General features: G+C 43.6%; 3 protein-coding genes across 3 annotated transcripts in view; 2 read left to right on the plus strand and 1 right to left on the minus strand.

Annotated features, from left to right (window-relative positions):
* Positions 1 to 575: 575 nt before the first annotated feature.
* T265_04154 (hypothetical protein) lies at positions 576 to 13,243 on the plus strand (the record flags this gene model as incomplete). The annotated part of the gene is made up of 11 exons (XM_009168824.1): positions 576 to 1,061; positions 1,353 to 1,486; positions 3,660 to 3,740; positions 3,777 to 3,913; positions 7,761 to 7,957; positions 8,053 to 8,290; positions 10,006 to 10,227; positions 11,820 to 11,974; positions 12,162 to 12,243; positions 12,403 to 12,471; positions 12,891 to 13,243. 11 exons carry the CDS (start codon positions 940 to 942, stop codon positions 13,203 to 13,205), a joined length of 1,752 nt encoding a protein of 583 aa, XP_009167088.1.
* Positions 13,244 to 14,582: 1,339 nt separating this feature from the next.
* T265_04155 (hypothetical protein) lies at positions 14,583 to 19,687 on the minus strand (the record flags this gene model as incomplete). The annotated part of the gene is made up of 8 exons (XM_009168825.1): positions 14,583 to 14,696; positions 15,058 to 15,195; positions 15,824 to 15,889; positions 18,200 to 18,393; positions 19,168 to 19,252; positions 19,289 to 19,401; positions 19,443 to 19,542; positions 19,586 to 19,687. The coding sequence occupies 8 exons, from the start codon at positions 19,685 to 19,687 to the stop codon at positions 14,583 to 14,585; spliced, it is 912 nt and encodes a 303-aa protein (XP_009167089.1).
* A 2,910-nt stretch (positions 19,688 to 22,597) lies between these two features.
* T265_04157 (hypothetical protein) overlaps positions 22,598 to 23,416 on the plus strand; it is a gene marked incomplete at both ends in the record, with an annotated part of 5,911 nt that continues 5,092 nt past the window's right edge. Inside the window, 2 exons of the mRNA XM_009168827.1 lie at positions 22,598 to 23,167; positions 23,218 to 23,381. Coding sequence (XP_009167091.1) covers positions 22,598 to 23,167; positions 23,218 to 23,381 — 734 coding nt within the window. The remainder of the gene's footprint in view (positions 23,168 to 23,217; positions 23,382 to 23,416) is intronic.

A 23,416-nucleotide genomic window follows, 5' to 3' on the forward strand; every position in this document is an offset into this window, starting at 1 on the left:
TAACTGATATTGTTTCGGTTGGTACATGCTCTTATGCTAGTTGGGAGCGCAGAGATGTTTATTTCAGGGAATCCGATCGAATAGGAAAGCCGCGCTAGGGATTTCAGGGCGATACTAACGCCGGTGTAACCCTGAGAACTTGAAGTTCGTAGGGGTTAGATCTAAGAGAACGAGGGCATCCTTAGCTGGATTGCCACACGCCGATCTTGTATTCGAATTGAAGTCTTCTATCATACTCGAAAGATGTCATTTTGCTTGTCGTCATTTGTGGGGCTTCTCGAGGTTCATCCTATTTCTTTCATAGATCCCCGGGCAAACCATACTTTCAATAAAAGGCCAATTATGGTTTTCTGTGGGATTACGTATGTGAGTAATTCCCTCTGATTTTGGGCTGTCATTGATGGGCTTGTTTGAATTAGAGAATGATCCACCACACCTCACCCCATCAGAAATCAGTCTTAATAGCTTCTCTTATGCTTCTGGGCCAGTCGGGTAGCTCGCTTGTTGCACACTAGGGTTCCCTGTCATACTTCTGTTCGCATTATAGGATCTTTTCTCACTTTCAGGACCAAGTAAACGGAATTGTCCGCATTGATTTTCCCGAATTTCTCGCCATTCATGAGCAACAGCTTCGCTCTGGCGGTATTCCCGGCCATTTTTGGATGACGTTGCACAAGAAACTTTTGGATGAGGTTTTCTATATCAAGTCTTGGTCATTGTTCTAGATATATGATGCCAGTGCATACTTTGTTATGAATCGTGTTGAGTATGAAGATGGTGGTGACGAGGAAGACGATTCTGTCGATTGGCAAATTGCTTTAAATTGCGAGAGGTTGCAAAGGATGGACCCGAATGCGTAGGCTTATCGTTTTCGTTCTCAGGACACCGTTTTAAAGGATCTTCCTTGTAGACCATGCTTGGACGTTTGAATTAAACTCGATGCGACAGTCTTTGATAGCGTTTCCCAACTTACTGGATAGAATGCTGGATCTGATGTCCATCAAACAAACGAGTAGGGATCGAGCGGACTTGATTGAAGCAGTCTGTGAAAATGTTTGGAAGTGAGTTACCCTGTTTTGCATGCATTTCCTTCCTATGATTTCACGTAGGTAAATATGTTTGCGTCAGTTCGCTGTACACCCTGTGATGTGGCTCATAATTTCCCGAGTTGTTTCTAGCTTCGTACGTGGTACATGCTGGCCGATGCGGTGGAGATATGTATAAATGTATAAGAGTGCGTTTCACCAATATTTCCCCAGGATAGTCAGAAGAGTTGTTAGTAAATACGTACGTTTTCTTCGGTTGTTGTTTTGAAGTCGCCCTTAGTTACTCATTCCTTGTTTTTATTAAAGGTATTGCCGCTACTACAAAGTTTCCATTGAAACGTCGGGGGACATGCCACGACCATCATCCGAGTCTCAGCAAATCAGGTGGTACGTGCCTGACGAAGTCGGATCCCGAATCGCTCACTCCGATCAACCCAACGGTATTCTGATAGATTCCTAGTTCCTTCTTGTTACTCATGATATAGTTACTTTGGACGCTGTATGGTAGGTATGGCATTTCCTGGTTACGTTCTCCAGTCCATGCTTGTCTTGTGTTCTATGGATCTCAGCCAGTAGGCATGTGGTGGTGAGTTTCATTAACAGCTCACCAAACAGGTTGTGAAAAATGTGCTGTTTCTACTTTTATTTCTGGAGAACCCGGTGTATACTGTCTTAAGTTTGAGGCTTTGAGCAGTCGTTGGGTTGGCTGTACATAGGTCCAGGATGTTATCCCTTGGAAAACTGAAATCACTTTCTCCTGCATACTTGTTTTTAACATTCGCGGGGTGAGGGCAAGGTTGTTCACCCGTGGCGCTGAATCGTTGCATATCTGCCATATAATTGCGAGGAGAGCGATAGTTGTGATACTGCCTAAGCCGCTAAGCGAAGAGCCGGAATTACTACGCCTTAACTACAGGGTTATACCGCGTGTGCTGTTCACTTCAGTCGCTGCTCAGAGTTTATGTGACCTCCTGTTACTCATGGAATTTTTCGAACTCTTGTAATTCGTTTTTTTAGGGCCGACACAATGCTGTTGTTTTACTTCGGACACTTGATATGGACCTTGAATGGGTGTTACGTAGAGTTTGATGGGTTGGTGTAAATTGCCAATGACTGTCATGACGCATTTAATCTTTGGGGAAAATCCGTTGGGCACAAAGACAACTGAAGTATTACGAAGAACAAAGTGAAAAAAACTCTGAAGGTCATTTAGCTTCCCTTGACTGTGTTTCGTACGAAAATATTGTGAAGTTTACGCTGGAATTTACATTTATAGGGCAAAGTCATCCTATGCTGTTTCACGTTTATTAAACTGTCCAATAGTTACTAAACACTCTTAAGAATGAAGATGAGGAAAAAATTGACGGTCTATGGTTTGAATACGGTAACGGCAGACTGATACGCCTCCTCCCCCGAACGTGCACATCATCAACACAATCTGACTAGCATTACGGGTTGTTGCATGCTGCCTCGCCTAGTTTTGTTTCCGGCTGCTCTTCTAGATCAGGTTGCCCCCAAATGCACCATCTCGATATATGCTCAAGCTCCAGTTAAGTGGCCACCTTCGGGACACTGTATAGGTGTCACTTAATGAGTCACACTATGCTGAATGGGGAATGGTGAACGGTTTATCAACAGCCTCCTAACTGGGGTTTTAATGTACTACTATCCAAGCCCAACCGAAGTAGTCCTGTTTCAGGTGGTTAGTATTTTTCCGGCGTCCCGATGGTGGCTACTCAACCCGAGTTTGAATGCGTACTTTTAAATTAGTTCGTGGTTTACGGTTGCTTACGTTTTGAGTTTTCAGTGTAACCTCTCCATATCCGGTTTCTTGAACTACTTGGAGTGACTGGGTTGCGTGAACTGATCGGATTGAAACCGGCCGTGATCTGAAATTCTTTGGGAGCCGATCTTAGTCAATTTATCTGTAGGTGTAGGTTCTGCTGCATCTTCAGCTGTGATTATTTAATGACCAAACGTCATTGATATACAATGTAGAGGTTATTTGCGCATAAAGTAGGTATTTGATGACGCATAAAACACTTTATTCACGGAATTCATCTGGCACTTGCTGTCAAACGCCATATTTGTCTGATTATCGGTGTGCGAGGAGTGTTGTTATTTTCCATACCACATGGAAGGTGGTACAAGCCAGGGAGTTGACAGTTTGTCACTTTCTATCGAGATATGAGTGGGTTATGAAACGTCTTAGTGCTATCGTCACCACCTACTTTTCGCGGAGTTTCCATGATCACTAATTATGCGCTGCAGGATATGGATTCGGTAAAGGTTCTGAGGGGTTTATGCTGGTAGTTTCTGCCCAAATAGTCTTGATTCAAAGGATTATGCACTATGCTTTTTTCAATTCTCTCCTTTGGTTACAAAATGAGAGCAAAGCACTAGCACTAATCTTTAGTATTGCTGTCAATGAATTCACTAATTCATGAATTTTACGGTGAGCTACCAACATTCTCCTCAATGGTGATAGCGTTTCTCTGAGTGCTGGTTTGTTCAAACTTCCCCAATAACTTTTACATACACTTTATGCCGTAATTTTGATGGCACAAACTGACAACCGTACGCTGGTACATTGTCTCACTGTTCTCACGGCAGGTCGAATGGTTCCATTTTTCTACATCCCACGGGGTGTTTGCTATTCTGTGTTTTGGTCCAATTGTGATCTACTGGAAGGAGGTGAGTACGAAGCACTTGGATGAGCACTTGCTTCAGACGAGCTGACATTGGATTATGTGGAGCATATAAAAGATCCTATTCTGCGGCCGCTTTACTTGCTTCCATGGCAGCCAGGCGATTTTTCGGACGAGCCTGTGCAACACTCTTTTGTGCTGTCGGAGGAGTTTTTCCAGGTTCGTTTCTCGAGCGTCCATTTCCTTCGGTTAGTTTTGGGAAGAACTCATTTTCTAAAATATGTTGGTGTTTTTAAAGCATCGTTCCTATTTCCTCCGTATGTTTTGAAGTACTTTACACTGAAGTTATACGGTACAAGTGTTTCGTCACTATTTAGAACCAACACATGGTCCCACTGTTGCACAGCTGAAAAATCCTTCCCCCTAATCAAACTGGAAAAGACCCGTCAGGTTGTAAAGATGTTCATTCAGACTCACTTCTGACGTTATGTGGAGTCGTTAGTTAACTAATACAGATGCGCAAAGATCCAATAGACCACGTCGCTTTCACGTAGGCTTAAAAGCTCTCACGTGATACAATTAAAGATCAATGCGAGTCACGTTTTTTTCACTAAATTATTCTATAGTCTCAGTACATAACGGTATTGATAGGCACGAGAAAGATATGGACGGCTACCAGACTGATGAGGAATTATCCAACAATTCTTCCCCTACACTACCAAGTATGACCTCTAGTAACACGGAATTAGGATGCATTTCTTAACGAGACAACAATTTTCGTGAATTTATCTCTCATCATGTTCACATTGCACAGGTAGGTGGACCAGAGTTCGCAGTAAGTTTCTGTCCCAATTGACTGGTACAGATCTAGTCGAAGCATCCAAACTTAGCTGGTCAAACAGCAAGGTAAAATAAGCGTATGCAAGTTCTTAAACTGTTGTTCCATCGAACTTGATATATCCTCCCGATGTATACTACTGTGGTGGCCTCTCTGAACCCTGGAAGTATGTCCACACAACTGAGGGGTAAACCAGCTGATGGCGACGGCCCATGCAGTGTTAACAACGTGTTTCTGTTTGGGAGGTATACGGCAACTAACCTTTTTTATTGTTTCCACTTTGCCGGTTTCACTTATGCCCAAGCGTACTCTTTTTGTTGTTTTGTAATGCGCAATTATCTACGCTCTATTCATAAAGTGATTCTAGTTGATTTTTAACTGTGTTGCATGATAATTTTGTCCCTTGGACCACGGAGATCTTGTAAGCCTACTCAAATTTGACATGGCCCTATTGAACCTTTACGTATCCTTATTTTTTAACTTATATTTTAACTGTAACACCTTTGTGGTGCACAGATGCCGAGCAACTCGGTTACAAAAATTGAGAATACTGTTAAGTTTCCACAGTATGAACGGGAACATGTAGAAAACTGTGGTTTCGTACCGCGGTTCCGAACCTCGCGTTTAAGTCACTTAGATGTCTGGTCAACTAACTGCTTCACGTAAAATCAGCGGACTGGTGGTTGGGTCTCACTGGAATTTTTTATGCGCACGACGTCTTACACCATGACGCTGGCCTTCCAGCCCTTCACGACTGTTTACAGTGCTTATCTTTAGTTTAGGTGAATGTCGTCTTCCTTGACTCTTGTAGACGTGAACATCATACATTTTACATGGGAGGATACCTACTGCCACGAACATGTTCGCCGTCGTAGATCTTGGCCTCATCCTACTCATTGCGGCTGGTGTAACAACAATGACCTGAGAAGATCAGTATAGATACTGGATATCTGGATAGCCTTTTTGACAGCCATCACAGATTCCACCACTTTCTACAGCAGTGCTTACCTCACAGTTTTTGCACCAGGGATACATTTGAAGTTTTCGTGCGAATTTTTTCCTCCTCTGGAACCTCTCTGGATAGAGTAAGACTAATCGGTTGTTTCGTTTTCAGACGTTTTCGGAAGGCGGCAGAACCTAAAACAAGGTCTTAGATGGTCATTAAGGCAATAAAGAAACGAACCAAGGAATGGTGTAGATGGTCGAGGTAATTATTACCCTTGGGTTGACAGGGTTGACTGCACCGCTCATCCTCCTTTCTACGATTCACGTTTCCTTGTGAGTGGATGTAATGAATGGTTATACAATAGATCCTGAGTTTCAAGACCAGAGTAGATGTGTTTCGTGGTAACTGCTTTTTGATGGGAGGGAGGTCGAGCTGGTTTTGTAAAAACGGTCGAGTTGATGGTCGAAGCAGATTAGATTTTACAGGCTGGTTAAACGGGGTTTTCTGACCTGTCGAAATCACTAACGTAAATACCATGGAAATCGAAATGTTTAGAAGGCCAAATGTAAGTAGATGAGGAAAATGTTGATAGATATAAGTAGAACAGTATCTGTTAGAACGCCACAAAAGGCGGAGCTTGCGTAGCAAACCCAGGGAATTTACAGTCCTTTATTTAAAGTTGCACTCAACTTGCGGTTGCTGAAAGCAAACGTTCCACCTTGCATCTATTATTGCCAAATAGCACTAGTCGATCTCGAAGACCGTTTAGTCGAACCAGTTGCCACCGATTTCGGGGCCAAATAATCTTTCTTGAAGTGTGATTGATCCAGTACACCCGTGTTCTTTCCCGGGCATGAAACTGGACACTATCAGTTTCCATCTCGCGTTAAAGTGACGGATTTTATAGTAATAATAATATAATAATACTGATGACTCAACTGCATGCATTTTCGGTGTCCAACTGCCATGTCAGCCGAAGGGGGCATCAGGGCAGAGGTGCTCTCAGGTTGCCCAAGCCTAGAGAGAAGCAGTCGAAATGCGGAGGTCGGGTTCTAACCACGGGCTTTTGGTCATTAAATCCTTACATTAACCACTGATTCGTTTCGAGCTCTAGTAATGAGTGTGGAAGATGTTTGTATGATACTTCGATTTCTGAGAGTGACTCGCCAAAGTGTGCGATTTCTCCAAAACTTCCCTCTTTCTTTTCCGCCTATACCAAATCACTTGCGTGAACATTTTGAACGATGGGTTGGTATTTGAAAGTACTGGATTCTTAGGATAGTATATGATCCGAGAAACTATGAAACAAAGCAAGCCCGGCGAAGTGGGTATGCCGACGCTTTGTATCGCGGCTTCATAGTCAAGATAGCACGCCGAAACTCATGTTCTCGTATTCAGTGACTGATGGTTGTCATTCAGAGACCATTGCCTAATAAGCTGTTCGTTAGTTAGAAGAACGCTAAACTCCGCATCACTCATCGGTGGATACACTAGAAGCCACTTATTGTAGTGCTGCACAATGAAACTACTAAGCAGAGTGAGTGTGACCAGTTCGAATTATGGACCCTCTTACCGCCGTGTTCGACACACCCGTATACGCGTTTTGCCATTTTTGAAAGTTTCGCAACATATCCATTCATTTCAACGGAATGGCTTCTCTACTGAATGTTGGTAATATCGGTGTTCATGTGTGCACTGCACTGACCCTGTATCTCCTGCGACAGTTGAAACCTTGTTCTGTGCACTTGTAGGTTTTACCACCATCTAGCAGGCGACAGTCCGTCTTCCACACCCTTAGATGATCCAGATCTTACAACCTTGGATTGTCCTGAGGTGTTGCTCCAACAATCTCTGTCACAGTTGAAGATCATCTAGATGGCTTAAGGTCCAAGGTAATTGCGGCGGTCGAACTCACCTACCAAGGTCTATTTCATTTCAGCATTCAAGACACCGAAGTGAGAATTCAGACCACCAAATTTTCAGTATTTTCGGTGGCCAGGATAGGTTCTTTTTGTCTGGGTAGTTGAAAAACCCTTTACTTAGACGTTTTTTACACATCAACTTGGTAAGCAAAGAGATGGAGATGATAATGGTAAGCCTCCGCTAATAAAAACTAGCGGTCCTTACCCGTAACATAACCAGATGCCTTAGATCGACATTTGAAAACTCTCGTGACTCCCGGTTGCATTGCAATTAGCCGCCATGTTTTCCTCGATGCTCTGATTATTAGTCGTAATCCGTTCGTTTTTTTTTCAAACCATCGCCTGACTGCGTATTTGCAGTCTCACCGGGTTCAAGAAACACTACCCGTTGATTCGTCCACATCCGAATCATCCGTTGGTGAATCAAAACTCCCACTTGCCGTTTTCACGGATATCGAATTGGTATCAAAGCATTTGACAGATCCGCGGTTCAAACTTGTGACAGCGGAGAAGGATGCATCCATTTTATGGATATACGGACATTTCAAATCTTTCAAGTACGTGTTTATCTCCGTTGCCGTATTAACTGTTCCAACTTATAGATGGCAGCCTCTTACGCCAGAATATACCTGTTGTGACTCTACCATTTTAGGGAGCTCACAGAGGATCGGAGACACCAGATGGTAAACCAATTCCCGGGAGAGCAAGTGGTCACTGTTAAAGATCTGTTAGCAGCCATTGCCAGTTTGTGGGCTTCTTCCACCAACATGAATGACGACTGCACACAAGAAGATTGTATTGACAACAGACTAACCTGCAACTGGTACCCCATCACTTTCAATTTGGTGCACGAATTACCTGCATTTGTGTCCTACTTTCAACAGAAACAAGTAAGTCTTTACCCCCTTCACTCACTAAAATCAGCGCCCACTACCGTAGATTTTCATAAAATCCCCGTTACTTTGCGTAGTTGTTTCATTCCGACAAACCCGCGAAAGTGTCGTTGTTAGTTTGTCTCCTGATTTCCCACAGATTCTTCTCCATGATTGATCATAAGTTGATAGCAGCTGTCTCCTTAAAGGATGGATCTGCCGTCATCGATAGCATAACGTCAGTCATCAACACTGGTGCTTCGTTGCCGTACAACCGTAATATATTTGAAAAGCTTATTGTGAAGAAACGAATAAAAGCAAAGGGGTTAGGCACGTGGCGCTAGCCTACCACAATTATTCCGAGGTGCCTAGTTCTGTGTTCGTTTTCCCAAAAAAGCCGGGCTATGGTGACCACTATTCTCTATAAGCACGAAACGAAAATGAAGTCGCTCCTGGTTGGTACAGAATACATGGTTTTCTTCGGGTTATCAACAACTCGAATCTTGAGTTTCGCCCGTGAACATAATATAAGTTCAGTTAGCTGACTAATGGTGTGGAATACGTGAACTTCAAAGTAAACTCTCGTATAACGTCCTAAGCGTGTAATACCGGGTTGAGCAGCTGACTGCATTCGCGGAGTACTACGTATGAGTTTTATATATCCAGTTCGGTTATACGGTATACAGGGTAGCAGGTTATTGCTGAGCTGCCCTTCATTGAATATCACAACTTTACGCTCTCCACCAGCAAAGAATTTAGCAAGAGCCAGCGCGACAGTTCCGCTTTCGTGGTTTTCCAAAGTGCTAATAGCATGTGGGTACCAGTTAAACTTATCACTGCACACTTCATGGCGCCGGTCGGTTTCACGTGTTTTGAGTCCTACCCAAATCTCAAGTGTAGAGCTGAGTGAAGCAATCCTTCCACTTCCTTTTTACACAAAATTCTGAACCCAGCGCCCGTTTCGAGCATCTGTTCACTTCGGCCGACTGTTAAGCCTAGTGACTTTTGTCCCTTGAACACCAGGCCTTCGTTACCACTTCTGTTGGAATCATATCGAGAGGAGTTAGTCAATAAATTAAAGACAACCTGCTTTAGCCAACTCAGTTTCCTTGCAGTCATTTGCTCACCCATGTTTACCTTGGCTAATATTAGAACATTCTCAAACCTGAGCAGCAAAAGCCACCTACCATCCTTGAACTCAACTAAACGCTTCATTTGTCAACTTCAGGGCACACTCATCGGATGCGTGCTGGACATACAGTAACTGCAGGTCGCTTACCATCGGCCAGCTAGGCATACATACTCCCGGAGTGATAGACTCAGCTACTGAGTATTCCAAATGCATATGTATACATCTAGGACGATCGCCTCAGCAGACCGATATGCTCACTTTACTATCATATAGATAAGTCGGCTTGCGTAATTCAGCAATCAGTGTTGAATCCCAGGAAATGCATCTTGTTGCCTTGCTGACAAGGTATCTCAACCCTGACACAACCTCTCAGTGATAGCCCAGAATCGATGTATGGTTTTCATGGTCCCGGTTTTGCTTTTGACTCTACTATCCTTTGTCTTGAAATACTGAACTGCTTCAGGACAGTTCGCTTTAACCGATTGACTCATCTGATATCGTAATAAAGGCTGCACGAATATCGAGTTGCACTACCTAATGTATTCCAACTGTGTGCCCTATTCCGCTGACGCTTCTGATCCAGTCGTATCGTTCTATTCAGGATCGAATAAATACCGCCGAAGCGCCCAGTCCCTCGGTGTGTGCAAAAGCTGCGTGCCCCCGAAAACAGATCCGTGGCTCTCGAGCTGCTTCTGCTGACTTTCCTCCGACATGTGAGCGCAACTTGTGGATACTCAAGCCATGGAACCTCGGACGAGGCCTGGGTATCAATATTTCGGAAAATTTGAACCAGATTATTAGACTTTCTGACACGAATCCACTCGTAAGTCTAAATTTAATGTGGTCGAGCGTTATAAGTTATGATTCGCAGTCAAAACTAGAATCGTTCACCATTCTCATGTGCCCCAGTGTTTTGTGCTTTTTCCTTGATTTCACCTGGCACCGCATACCTTCCCGTCATTTTGATGAATTTCTTGCACTTTGGTAATGAATGAACCGAGGAAATTTGATTACCAAGTGTGACCGGTCTGGTTATCAAATGACTTGATACGCGTAAATGTCCTGCAATAAGTCACTTTTTAGTTCTGTTTTTTGGTGGTGCAGACACCCCCCGCCCTCATCCTCTTAATTTTCTAAACACATTAACCAGACGAAAGTATCAAGGCAAATGAACCATGCCTTACACAGGTTAAAATAGCCCTCGAGTGAAAAAATACTTCTCGTGTGTGCGGTGGATTGTTTTCATGGTGGGCAAAATTGTACCACTACTTATGTGGTTACAGTTTTGAAATTCGGATTTTTAAGCTCTCAGTGCTCGCTGTGATGTTGGTCTTGATTGCACGAGTGACAACTTGGGATATATTAGGCTCACCGTCATCACGCTTTTTACGCCTACCGTTGCTGTTTTTCTCCTTGTCATGCCTTCCTCTGTGAGTCTTGAAACATTTCCGTATCCAAGACAGCTAGACAGCCTTCTCTCAGAGTACTGAAGGGATTTGTTTATTGTAGGAGTGATGTGAAATTCTGCGTTTCTGGTGAAAAAGAAGCTTTCGTAGTGTGAAGGAAACAGATACGTTTCATATGAAGGTTTAATGGTTTAAATTGCATACCTATTAGATCCTAAAGACTCCCACATGCACCCAAACAGTGCAACCTACTGGAATAGCTGCTCCGTGCTTGTCCCAACGTTTTTGAGCCATCCATGGCGGTCATTTTGTTTTATCAAAACTCTTCGGCTCACTTTATTCGTCAGGCCTGGATTCATCTTTTGAAACTAGGGATTTTCAGTAGAATTTTGCTACATCAGTTGGCTGGACTGAGCAACTTGATTGGCGGTTTTTCTTCACCCTGTTACCATGTATGCCATCCCGTAACCAACGTTACTACATAACCTCCGAGTACCCAAGTCGACTTTTCTGCCGAAGCAGTCGACAGTTCAGTTTTCAAGTAGACACCTAGTAAATGGGACCATGTCGCCGTTTACGTTTCCGTTCAAGGTTGACCTCGCAAAACAACAGTATTCATCACACAGGCATTTACTCAAGCGTTGATAAATTGTCGCCGGGTTCGGATGATGTCACTGTGGGAGGTGGAGCATATACGTTTGTAGATGTACCCAGCTTCTTACTCCTCCGACAGACGCTGAAACTATAGTGGGAGCCATCCATACATGGAGGCAAGCGGACAGGTGAAACAGGGCCCTGTCGTTAAAAACGTCCTAGAGCTGTTGCTTGGCTAGGGCTTTTCCTATAAGTGGAGGATACTGATTCCAGTTATAAGTAAGGTGTTTTATAGGGCCTATAGCTCTCCAACGTGATGCATTTTGATGCCTTTTGTTTAGATCTTCTGTCAGTACCGAGGTCTGGTCTCTTTTCTGTTACGGCGTTGGTTATTTGTGCTTGACTTCGGTTCCAGATTGCAAGCCGCTACATCACGGATCCCGTTCTTTTCTATCGGGAGGACATCAACGCGAACGTGAAATTTGATGTACGCTATGTGGTCTTCTTGCGATCTGTACATCCGTTGAAGCTCTACGTCTACAATGTGTTTTGGCTGCGCTTCGCCAACAAGTGAGTGATAGCACATTAATTATTATGTGATAGGTCTACTGGTTTGCGCAAGTAAAGCTTCCCACAAAAGATCATCCACGGTTTTAATGTGTGGAGGCTTTCTAGTTTCGACGTACATTTTGTCTATAATCCCTTCCAAAGTTTCATCCCCGTGACATATCACATGTTCTCAACGTGTCTCTTGCAGAGCATTCTGCCTTTCCAATTTTGATGACTACAACATACATTTTACGGTAATGAACTACCGTGAAAATGACACACTGAAACAGGTTAGTTTGCCGTATTGAATATAAGACAGTGTTTTTAACAGCTCGGTTTTTTGTGTGCCACATGAACGATTCTAGTTTATTGATTCGTGCGCCTTATTCTATTAATGTCATGCACTGGTACATAGAGTCAACTTAAAGTTATTTTTTGGCTTACTGCAGATCCACTGCGATGAATTCATCCAGCTGTTTAATGAACAGTATCCCAATACCACGTGGCGCGACGTTCAGGTAAGCTCCACGTCCCATTGTTATGCAACTATTTCGACCCCATCATCGGATCTGAAAAGTATGAGTGGCGTATTAGTTAGATAGACTGGCTGAGTTTGTATCACTCCTGCTCTAGAATGTGATTCTCCCCTACCAATTTAGGTACTTTTTACTCTGGTTGGGTTTTCCATTATACCGTAATTCCATTAGTATGAAATCACGAGAAATCTCAGTGCTGCACAACAGCACATTCGGTTTCGGTCTCCTTTTGTGTACGCGCGTTGATCATATTGTGGTTTTCACGAGCGTTCGCCTAATCCTTTGGCTGTAATACTACTCTCCTGATCATTAGTAGAGCTAACTGGCCAACCGCTGGTTGAATGGGGTTTGCGACGGTTCTACCTACTCGATTTTCCACCTTTACATTCGTGCTTCTCTAGGCAAATATATACAACACCATTGTGGACCTGTTTGTTGCTGCATCAAGTAATCCTGCACCAAGAGGCTTCGTCCCCTGTGATCAATCTCGTGCACTTTATGCTATCGACTTGCTTCTCGAATGGCGCACTAGGAAGGTTGGTCCCATAGGCGCGGGCTCCCAGTGTCATTTTATGCATCCTGTCATCTGTGAAGTTAATTATTCCCCGGACTGCAAACGGGCCTGTCAGTATCATCCAGATTTTTTCAATCATGTATTCTCCTGTTTGTTTTTGAATGAAGAATCAGAGAAGTGTAATGTTACGCAACTGGCTTGAGAATGTAAAGCGACTGTAATAAACTATTTTTTGAGGCACTCTGTTTTTGATGGATAGCTCCACTGCAGCCGAGATTCGCAAATTGTAATTTTTCCTGGTAACCGATGTTGGTAGTAAAATTAAGAACGATGATAACGACATCATCTCAGACAAACAGATCTCTTAGGGAAGCTACCCCTCCCCAAATGATGGAGTCCATCTGGATAAAGTCACTTAACTGTATATCCACCAAACGCTGTGCCGCCGCGTTAGTTGGCCCTTCGCAGCAACAGCACAGGGCTAAGTACCAACAGGTTCGTCAGACACGCGATACCTGTAATACACTACCCATAAGGTTGCTGGGAATTCTTCGACGTCGTAAACGATTCAGCCGGGTTTCAGTTGGGTCTCTCGCAAAACCAAATTTGTCTGCAAATGAATGTATTTCGCTAGTTCGGCGACAGTTGTCTTGGCGCCGTCCAGGTCTACCGATGCGAAAAAGGAGCTTACATCAGAATAAACCATTATTTCGATGCTTACGTTCCTCAGTTTCTCTAAGAATTGCCCTGTGTTGTGACCCACCGATTAGATATTTCAATCTCATCCACAGGTTCTGGGTTGGAGTCCCCGGGAGCGATGCGATTTGTCGTAGTGGTGTTGTCTCGTCGTGTACTTTCGCGAGTCCGTAGAAGTGGGGAATGGCCGGGTCTTGAGTTCTCATTTTCCAGTACTTTTGTGATCTTTTGAAGCTCTTGGACTTTCTTCAGTTTTCAATTGATTTCGTTCGGAAAAGTTTTGCCTTGGTCATGCTTCATGCGGCAATACGCATTCGTGTCGCTCAGTGGAGCTCTCACCATACTGATGTAGTCCGGCTTGTCCACAATGACTGTCAGACGTTCTTTGTTAGCCATTGGAATGATGATCGCCTCATTTTTCTTTATTTGTTTGACAACACCGAATACCGTGTTGTGTGACTACTGGGACTACGGTTTGACGGAGATGTTGCTGAGTGTCCTCATCAAGTTGAGTGTAATTCATAGCTACCTCTAGACGAGCTAGGTATTCTAGGTTTGTGGCGTCTGGAGTTGAAATCGAGTCCTCTGGTTAGAACACTGTTCTGTTTCTGTGAGCTGTCTGTTAGAAAGGTTTTTTATCAAGGCAGCATGGTTGTCTTCCTTTTCTCGGTTACCAACTTACCTAGCGGGTTTGTTCTCAAGACATTTTCTTGTTTTTCGCGGTGGATCTGGATTTTCGTTCCATTGCAATGCTGAATTGTTGTAGAAGTTCAGGTCTCATACTCTCACTGACTATTCTGTCGTACTTTCTAATGAGATTATGTGCATCTGTAATCATTAGCCTGACCATCTGCCTGCCACTCCGTCTCGCCAACATTGAAGTTTATGGATGATTTTGTGGTGGTAGATAGGTTACTCTACGAGGAAGGATACATTTTCGCCGGCATTCATGGAGGAAGTGTACCTGCTGTCGTATAGCAGGCAGGCGAAAGTCTCTCTTCAGCGAGCTGTCTTGAGCGTGCAACGCCCGAATTTAATGTCAATGTGTCCAAGCTTTGGCATCGTTTGCCAGAAGGTACGGTCATTCCATCAGACCCACAGCCCCGAAGGAGAATCCTTACACCTGAAGAGGCATTCCTAGAATCACTGGCTGAGATTAGTCTGGTATGCGGATCAGTTACGAAGTAATCTAATAAGCATACCTTGTTGTGTTATCTCAACGGTGATAGCTGAAAATACGTATAGTAAGGCGTACCACCAAGCAGTCAGGACATGTCGGAGAATTATGTGCAGGTTTGATTTTCTTCGAAAAAAGTAGAAAAAGGCGATACAAATTGTTCATAAAATATGCTAAGTACGCTGGCGGCCGGAGATTCTGTCGCCCTTGGTGATGGGCAGTTGTGACAAACTGGACACTCATTCACCACAGGAGTGGCTGACTGTTCATTGGCGTCATCTGGATGCCGAAGCTTCTTCAGAATTCCTTGTGCTATCGTCTGAAAGAATGATCGAGGTTAGCTGACGGTATCTTCGAAAATTCAACAAACCAGAGCGTACAGTGTACATAGAAAACTCTATGGTCCAAAGTTCCTCGATGTAGTGGCTCCCTGGGGTAATATTTTGGTTCGAAGGGTTTCAGTTGTAGAAATTCGCAGAAATTGGACTGGATTTATGCACATATAACGGTCGACGCAACTGGTGTTTGGATGAATTAGTTCACGCCAATCGAGGTAAGTTTGTCCCATACAGTTCTCCGAGACCCCAATGGCAATTCAAGATAATTGTGTTCCAGTATTTGGGATTGGAACTTATCCTTCACAAACAAATACAATATGACCTCATTTGACTTTTCAATAAGGTAATTAACAAAGGCGGATAATTAACCCAACGGACAGGACGTAAGTCGCAGGCATCAATGCGAAGTCCACTGGATTGAAAAGTGCAAGAAAACGAGAGATTCATCCTTATCCAACCTTTGCACTTGGTTTGCAGCTGAGTAACTTATTTGTTGACAGTCCACTGCTGTCCACTTATAAATTAATAAGATGGGTCTATTGACACGTCAGCGTCCACTACGAAACAATCCCCTTTTATCGCTGGAGCCTGCTGTAAAGCAGAACCTACCTTGCATTCATTGGCTGCATGCTTATCCAAAACATCTGGATTCCATTCCAGTTGATCAGCTTGTGACTAAAATGAGACGCGATAGAATATCCATTAGAAGACAGGTGCAGGGATACCTTTGACGGAGCTGTCGCGTAATACTATAGAAACACAGTATCAAACGGAGTTAACAATGACAGTGACCCTTCTGCTTTAACACCTTTTTTGTGTCTCTGCCATGTCATACGAGAGGTGAGCTATCAGCTTGCTCAAGCCTACACAGGAGGAGTGGGGATGTCAGAGTTGAGTTCGAACCACGGACTTACCAGTCAGTATGTCCGCAACTGAACCACTGAGCTATCTCTAACTTACCGAGAGGACTTGGGCTAATGAAGGTCAGACTGTAGATGAAAAAAGCAATCTGATCCTCACGTTTCCAAAACCGCTGGTAAACATAGCTGACCTACACGAGGAAACACTACCGAGAGATACTGGAATGCTTTCGTAACGAATGCATGTCCTATTGAGAGGATTAAGTGACGCTAACCATAGTTGATGTAGTGAGCCAATTCAAAAATACCACTTTGAAATGTGTCATTCAACTGCATCGTATTTCAGAACCTAACAGGAGTTCATTGACTTCATTTGTAACGAGATCTAACTATAGTCCCACACAAATCGCCCAAACAGTTTTAAAAATATCAGGAAAACCAGGATTCATCAGAGTGCAGCGTTCATGTAGCACTCACGTCCCTGATCTGACAGCCACTCACTGTGGAAGTCTACGAATTTGAACTCAACTTTATCATGTCTTCGCAATCCTTCTGGGCAAGCTGATGTTCTTAGGTACTTTGGACACATTTATTTTCAGAAGAGCATGTACTAATACACCTCAAGCACCAGTGAATAGAATTCGGTGAGCAAATGGCATGCGTGATCCACAAGGCAAATTCACGAAGTCGATATCCAGGCTCTTCCCTGGAAATGCATTAGAAAACGGTTAATCTGACATGCTCCATTTGTCGCTGCGAATCAAGCAGAACGGACGCATGTTGAGTTTTTCCAAACAGAACAAAATAACTCAGTTATAGAAGTGTTTAAACTATAAGTAAACGGCACTAAGTGTTCGTGGTCCTGTCAAGCAAGTTCATATTCCGAACCACGGATTCTGAAGAATGGATTGCACGAAGCAACCGTAAACTCGGGATCGACAGGCGTTAAGCAAACCACTGTTGCGACAGAAAATTGCATATACGTTCATGTATGTCTACAGATTAGAAATAATGTACTGGGTTTTGAAGTTTTTTTTGCGGATATGTAACTGCCTAGCTATTGAAGCCGACCATAGGCACTATCCTGGGTTGGTTGATAGGCCACTGCTTGTTACGATGCACAACGACTGCATTGACACAAAAGATTGCTGTTTTCAAATATACCGGTCACTTTATACGGGAAGGTTTACGGGTAATAAGAAGACACGGCTTTCCTTTGTTGACACTGTTCGAATTCGGATAATGCTCGCACACTCAATAGTGTTTTACATACGCAACCGGGGTAAAAAAATTTCAGGGCCCGAATTAACATAGTCAGGCGCTGTCACTTGCACCATCAGAGCGGAAGTAAAATTCATTCGAACTAGAGAGGCCTTACTGAAAATCAGAAAAATAAAAATGATCGTCAGCTGGCAACCTATTTAATCTGCCCGCTGAAACGTGTTCATAACGAAGTAGGTGTCAGGCCGCCACCACTTCGGCAAAGCTTCGCACGCTACTTACAAATGAGAAAGTGTGCCGTTTAAAGAGTTCAGACTTCGCTATGTGAGAATTAGGATCCTGCATGTGCCATCTACGGCTTCTATCATTTCAATTGTTACAGACGATCTTCGACCCCATTTTTCACCTCCATTGATAATCACATTGATGGGCAAAGTCGAAATATTCACGTTACATAATCTGTGTTTAAAAATCAGCGTTTGAAGCACTCGATCACTCATAGCTGCGAACAAATAAATAATCATTCTATCAAGAAAAATATCACTAGCGAGACTGTTTGGTATTAGCACTAACGAAATAAACCGATAGTTCTCACCACCAGGATGATTATAGCGAAGATGCTTCAGATTAAGTCCATGTATGTTTTCGAAGGACGTTTTTTTCGAAACGAGTAGTGAAAATAAACTCCGTGCCTGCAACATCAGTACGATGGAGTACTGTACTAACTGTGTAGGAATCGACAATCGGATCTCTGGTCATCGATAGGTATACAGTGCCATTGTCGCTTTCCAGCTGTTGTTCATTATGGTGATATTATTGTATAAAAATTGCCGATTGTATGAACTCGGGTCAAGCTATTCATCAGAAAGCAAAACAAAGCAGGGACGACAAAATGAATACTCACGACTGTCAACCTGGCAAAGAGATCTGCCACATTGCTGAACCAGGGTGAATAGGGAAACTCGTTGCACGCATGTGTCCATAAAAATGCAAGTTCTTGCCACCAGAGCGATTGAATACAGGGTAGACGTGCATCTACTTCCAATGTGAATGTGTAAGGAAGGGCTAGTATGAAGCATTGTAGCAAGCGTAGGATGTCTAAAATGGTAGTAATAGAGAAGGGATTATTTTACCTCAGATTCGGGTCACGGTAAACTAGAGAGCAACTTAACTGGGCTGGATATCATCAGATGGAATCAGTCAACCAGATGGTGGGCGGTGCAGTGTAGACATTGGTACATAAATCATTATTTCGTCTATGAGGCAGTGAATTTCCGCGGTAGAGTAAGGCAGCATATGGGAAAAAAAGAATCATGTGAGCTGAATGGGCCTCAAGTTTCTCTCGCGATCCACGATCCAACGCAACAACTTACCACAGTCTTCTGTTAAAGATTGGCCTTATTGCAGAGAACCTTCCATACAACGACTGGAATAACCATTTATCAGGAAGCCCAGATCGCCCTTCTACATTGAAATTTGCTATTCACAAGTTTGAGTGGATCAACCAAGGAGCTATCGGAGCGGGAAGGAAACATAACCAGAGAACAAAATCCGATTAGTAGTATCACTGGGCCGAAATCGTATGGAGGCTGTGCGAATGTTCACTTGTTTGTCGTGCTAACTGAGGAGTGCACACCAAACAGAGGTCTTATTGTAGTCTGGGCTTTTTGTGGTTGAGTATCGGATGGAGTAAACGTGCAATGCAAGCAATATTTCCGATGCAAGAATGTCGACTAATGTGTGATTAGATTTTCTATCGGTGCTTCGTCCCAAATAGCAGTAGCTTCTGACGCAACGGAAGAACAGTGTATTCAAAAATGTCATAACTTAATTCGCACTCCAATTAAACGTCCGAAATCCACAGCAACTCACCGTAATGGGAATTAATCTCCCGTGCATAATCCATATGTAGACGTAAGTGATTTATCGAATCTTCTAAACTCACTGTTGCCAAGTTCTGATAAGCAGTAAAATAAAAAAAACAATAACTTACATGTTGTCGCAGGAGTACGGGAATGACGTCCAATGTTTTAAGTTTAAGGCAGCACCTTATACAGCACTCGACGTAGAATTTGATACAAAAGCCTCCACTCGAAGGAGCAGAATCTGGATGACTCATTAAAGGAAATCGAGCTTATTAGACAAACCGAGTAGATTTCTTGCTACAGTTAGACACTGATCGAACTGTTTGTTTAAGTAGAGCCAATCACACAAGATCTTCAAAGACTCTGGATCACTGCTGTTCCCCTGAAACTATGGGAAATCAAAAGACATTATGAAGGCAACCTACGTGTCCGCCTACACACTTTGGGCGGAATACCTTTTCCGCCAGGCTCCCTTTGGAGCTTGTTTCAACAAAAATGTCATCGTCAAAGCACAGCGGATTATCCATCACAGTCCAACGGAAGGCTATTCGTTTTCAAATCGTGTGTAGAGTAATCGAAACAACATTGTCTGAAACGAACGGATTGCGACTGTTAACAAAAAGTAATGAACAGTCACTGAAGACTCGTCTACTTCGACCAAATACAGAATAAAGCCATCGTACACTCGTTGATCTGCTCCGAAATCAAGGTGAACTTTATTAGCACACATGAAATAAAACAGAGTACACTCTCGTCACACTCCCGTCCATTCCCGAGAAGGATGCGACTAGCGAGCACGCCGATAGAACGAATTCTTTAAGCGGTAAAACTAAAAAAAATTGGCAAATATACCCATGATTTATAACTTTTATGTTGCAACGATATGGTCTCTTTCGGAAGAAATCAGGGATGGATGTATTCTCGTGAAATATAAGGTAAGCCAGCTTCTAATAAATAAGAAAACTTCATACAGATATTTATACAGGACACAGATGAAAGTGCTTTCTTTCGGAAGCTGGGTAAAGCTTTCGAATACTTCCAACCCATAAAGTGACTGGATTCAGAATCATTTGTGAATCTGACACAATATGAGCCAAGCACATAAGGACATACAAACTAGCTGGAAAACCCGGCTAATCGGTATCAGATTGCTCACCACTAGGATAGGTTACATAGGGTTTACAACGATGTGCAAGGACAACCACATGGAACCCCGGAAGGAACAGACGAAGGCCTAACAGTACTCACTTTTCGTTTCAACGTAATAGCATGTGCTCGACGAGGCCTCTGCCAACAAGCAGCTCAGAAGTAAAGCACCGATTTCTTTGGTAGATAGTGTTTGGATGTTAGCCATACATGTGCAAACTATAACTAACAAGATTTATTCGCTGCTCCGGAGATTACAAACTTGCATTAAGCACTCTTACGAACATCTATCGTAGACATGATGTCGGGGACTAACGCCAGCTCTGCAGTGAAGACTAGGACATTTGACGCGTTCGGAGCGGACAGGGCAGATCTCAGCTTGAGTGTAACCCTCTACATAGATGGCTCTTAGGCACAACACCCCAAATGCCTTTCTAATGCGACTGATGACACAAGCCAGGGAATATTCCAGATTCCCTTATTACACATATATTGACTTCAGTGGTAGTTCGACTCAGGCCAAAACAGCCTGTAAAATGCACGAACCGGCCAACAAACTTCGGGCTCCTAGGCCAAATTTACTAAAGACAAGGGTGTAAGCACGTAACGACGGCACTCCATTCTGAAAGTGCAAAAGCCAGGTCAAAATTAGAATCCATCACCAAATAAGAAAATACTCCCACAAAGTTCACGTTACGAGTTCTTCCTCATCGCTACTTCGATACCTATTTCCGCGATCCCTTGGAGTACGGCCCCAGTTTTCCGGACGCTAAGCACTGACTTCAAATCTGTCACTTGACAGTGATTCTTCTGGTTTAATGGTTTACCTTGGGCGTTCATATTACACGCCAGAGGACCATATCCGTTTTTCTCGCAAACCAAAGCAGTCACGAGATCTTTGTAAACCAATTTCTTCGCAGCAAAACATACTCATTTGCATGCCAATTTGGTTTTGATAGGATACTTACCTGGGATCCAGTTGAATCCCTAGGTTACGATGTATTCCAAACAACTGAATGTACTGCACTAGGTCGCTTCATGTTACAGGTGGTACTGTATTCGATATCGCGATACATCCACACAGGTAATACACTACCCATGAGGTTGCTGAAAACACTTCAACAGTCCTCAATAGGTTTCGCTCTTCTCGGGCATTATCAGATAGGCACAGTCGCCGAGTTGCCGTCAACTTTATGTACAACTTGAATCCTAATTGCACGTAATTCGTGAAAAACTCATTTGCATATCAATTCGGTTTTAACGGTAAAATCACCTGGAACCATCTCTCAAGGCATATGGCGATAGGGCAAACAAGTAGTTTATTGCATTGCCCCGCTGTTTTCCTAATTAAGCCAGATAACCGCACAGCACTAAGATCTAGTCAAGTAAAGCAATTTCACCCTAGGCGATGAGTGCAACACCTACACCACATATACTACGGGACATTCCATTAGGATTGGCAGATGCCCAAAAAGTGAAATATGGAGTAGCTGAGGCCCTCAAGCGGCTCATGGTTCGCGGCCAAAACGTAGCCTTGCATGCGTGTGCTGAAGGCACAACAAACATCGGCAGACAGTGAAAACACGGTTCCAAAGATACTGTGGGCTCAAAGCATCTTAGAAAACACGTATGTAAGTGCATGGATGTATTGTGTACATGCGGCCACATAGGTCGGCTCTGTAAAGGTACGTATACAACTCGGATCACAATTCCAGGTATCACACAAGTATTCTCTGGTGTATTGGCGAACGGGCATGCACGAGTGCAGATTATCTGACATACCTAATCAGCCACTACAGTCACACAACAATCCACTGACGGCTTACGAACGGGCACACGCGCTGCTGATCGAATCAGCTACTACAACGGAGAAATTTCCGTTGCCCAATTTGACAGACTACGGATATTGACGACTGAAACGTAGATCACATCACTAGGGTTTCGTAAGGGAGCATTTTTGGTTTTCTCTTGCTGGACGGTGGTTTACATATGGAACAATAGTAGCCGGTAGATGCATTGGCTGAAGAGTCACAATCAATGGGTGGGGAGGGGAAGTGAGTGAGGTCCGGTGAACGAGCAGCTGTAAGGGCGACTGACACCTCCCAGTTACTCGGGCGGGTGTTTGGATGAGGTACCCGAATTGACCCTTTGATTCAAAAGTCTGACGCAAACGGCAGTGAAGGTAGGGTTTCAATCACTTGGAAAATGTTTGGGACCGATTGGGAAGTCATCGTTTCAGAGGGGTTTGGTAAACAATCGGTGGATTTATTTCTGGGCAACGTTTCGCCAACATGTACATGGAAGACTTCGAACAGAAAGCTTTAAACGGACTCGAGTGTCCACCAAGGGTGTTCTGGCGTTACGTAGATTCCACGTTCGTTGTGATAAAGTGGGATAAGGTGAATGAATTCTTTCAACATCTGAACACACTGGACCCCCACATTAAGTTTAGCATGGAGCTAGAATCCACATCGGGTACACTAGCTTTCCTTGACTGCATGACACACAAGAGTGGTGGGAAATTAAAACCCACTGTATACCGGAAATCAACAGATAGCAGTGCGGTCTTAAACTACTCATCTGCACATCCACAAGCAGTATATGCTAGCATAGCCTCAGCGATGTTTAGGAGAGTGAGAGCACTGTGTACAGAGGAGGTTGACCGAAGAGCAGCACAAGTTGAGGTAAAAAAGCGACTTCAAGCTAACGGATACCCAGTGGGTTTAATTAAGCGGCAACTAAGACGGGTAGTGGTGCCAACACCAAGGCGCAACAAGGAGTTGATCGGAACAGCGGTCATTCCATACAAAGCAGGGACATCTGAAGTCATTAGAAGAGTACTGAATACGGCTAACATTAGAGTAGCTTTCCATAAGGGGAAAATTTACGCTCGGGGTTGGTGCATTTGAAGGATCGCCTTCCGGTTGATAGGACTAGGAACTGTGTATACAAGATAAAATGTCACGACTGCACAAAGGTTTATATAAGTCAGACAGCCAGGGAATTGCACACCAGAATCGGTGAGCATAAGCGTTCCATTAACAGACCACCGAGAAACGCAGAGGAATACCAGGCGTTAGTCAAAGATTCAGCAATGGCAGGGCATGCTC

This window comes from Opisthorchis viverrini (genome assembly GCF_000715545.1).
Source record: "Opisthorchis viverrini unplaced genomic scaffold opera_v5_67, whole genome shotgun sequence".
In the NCBI taxonomy this organism is placed as follows: domain Eukaryota; kingdom Metazoa; phylum Platyhelminthes; class Trematoda; order Opisthorchiida; family Opisthorchiidae; genus Opisthorchis; species Opisthorchis viverrini.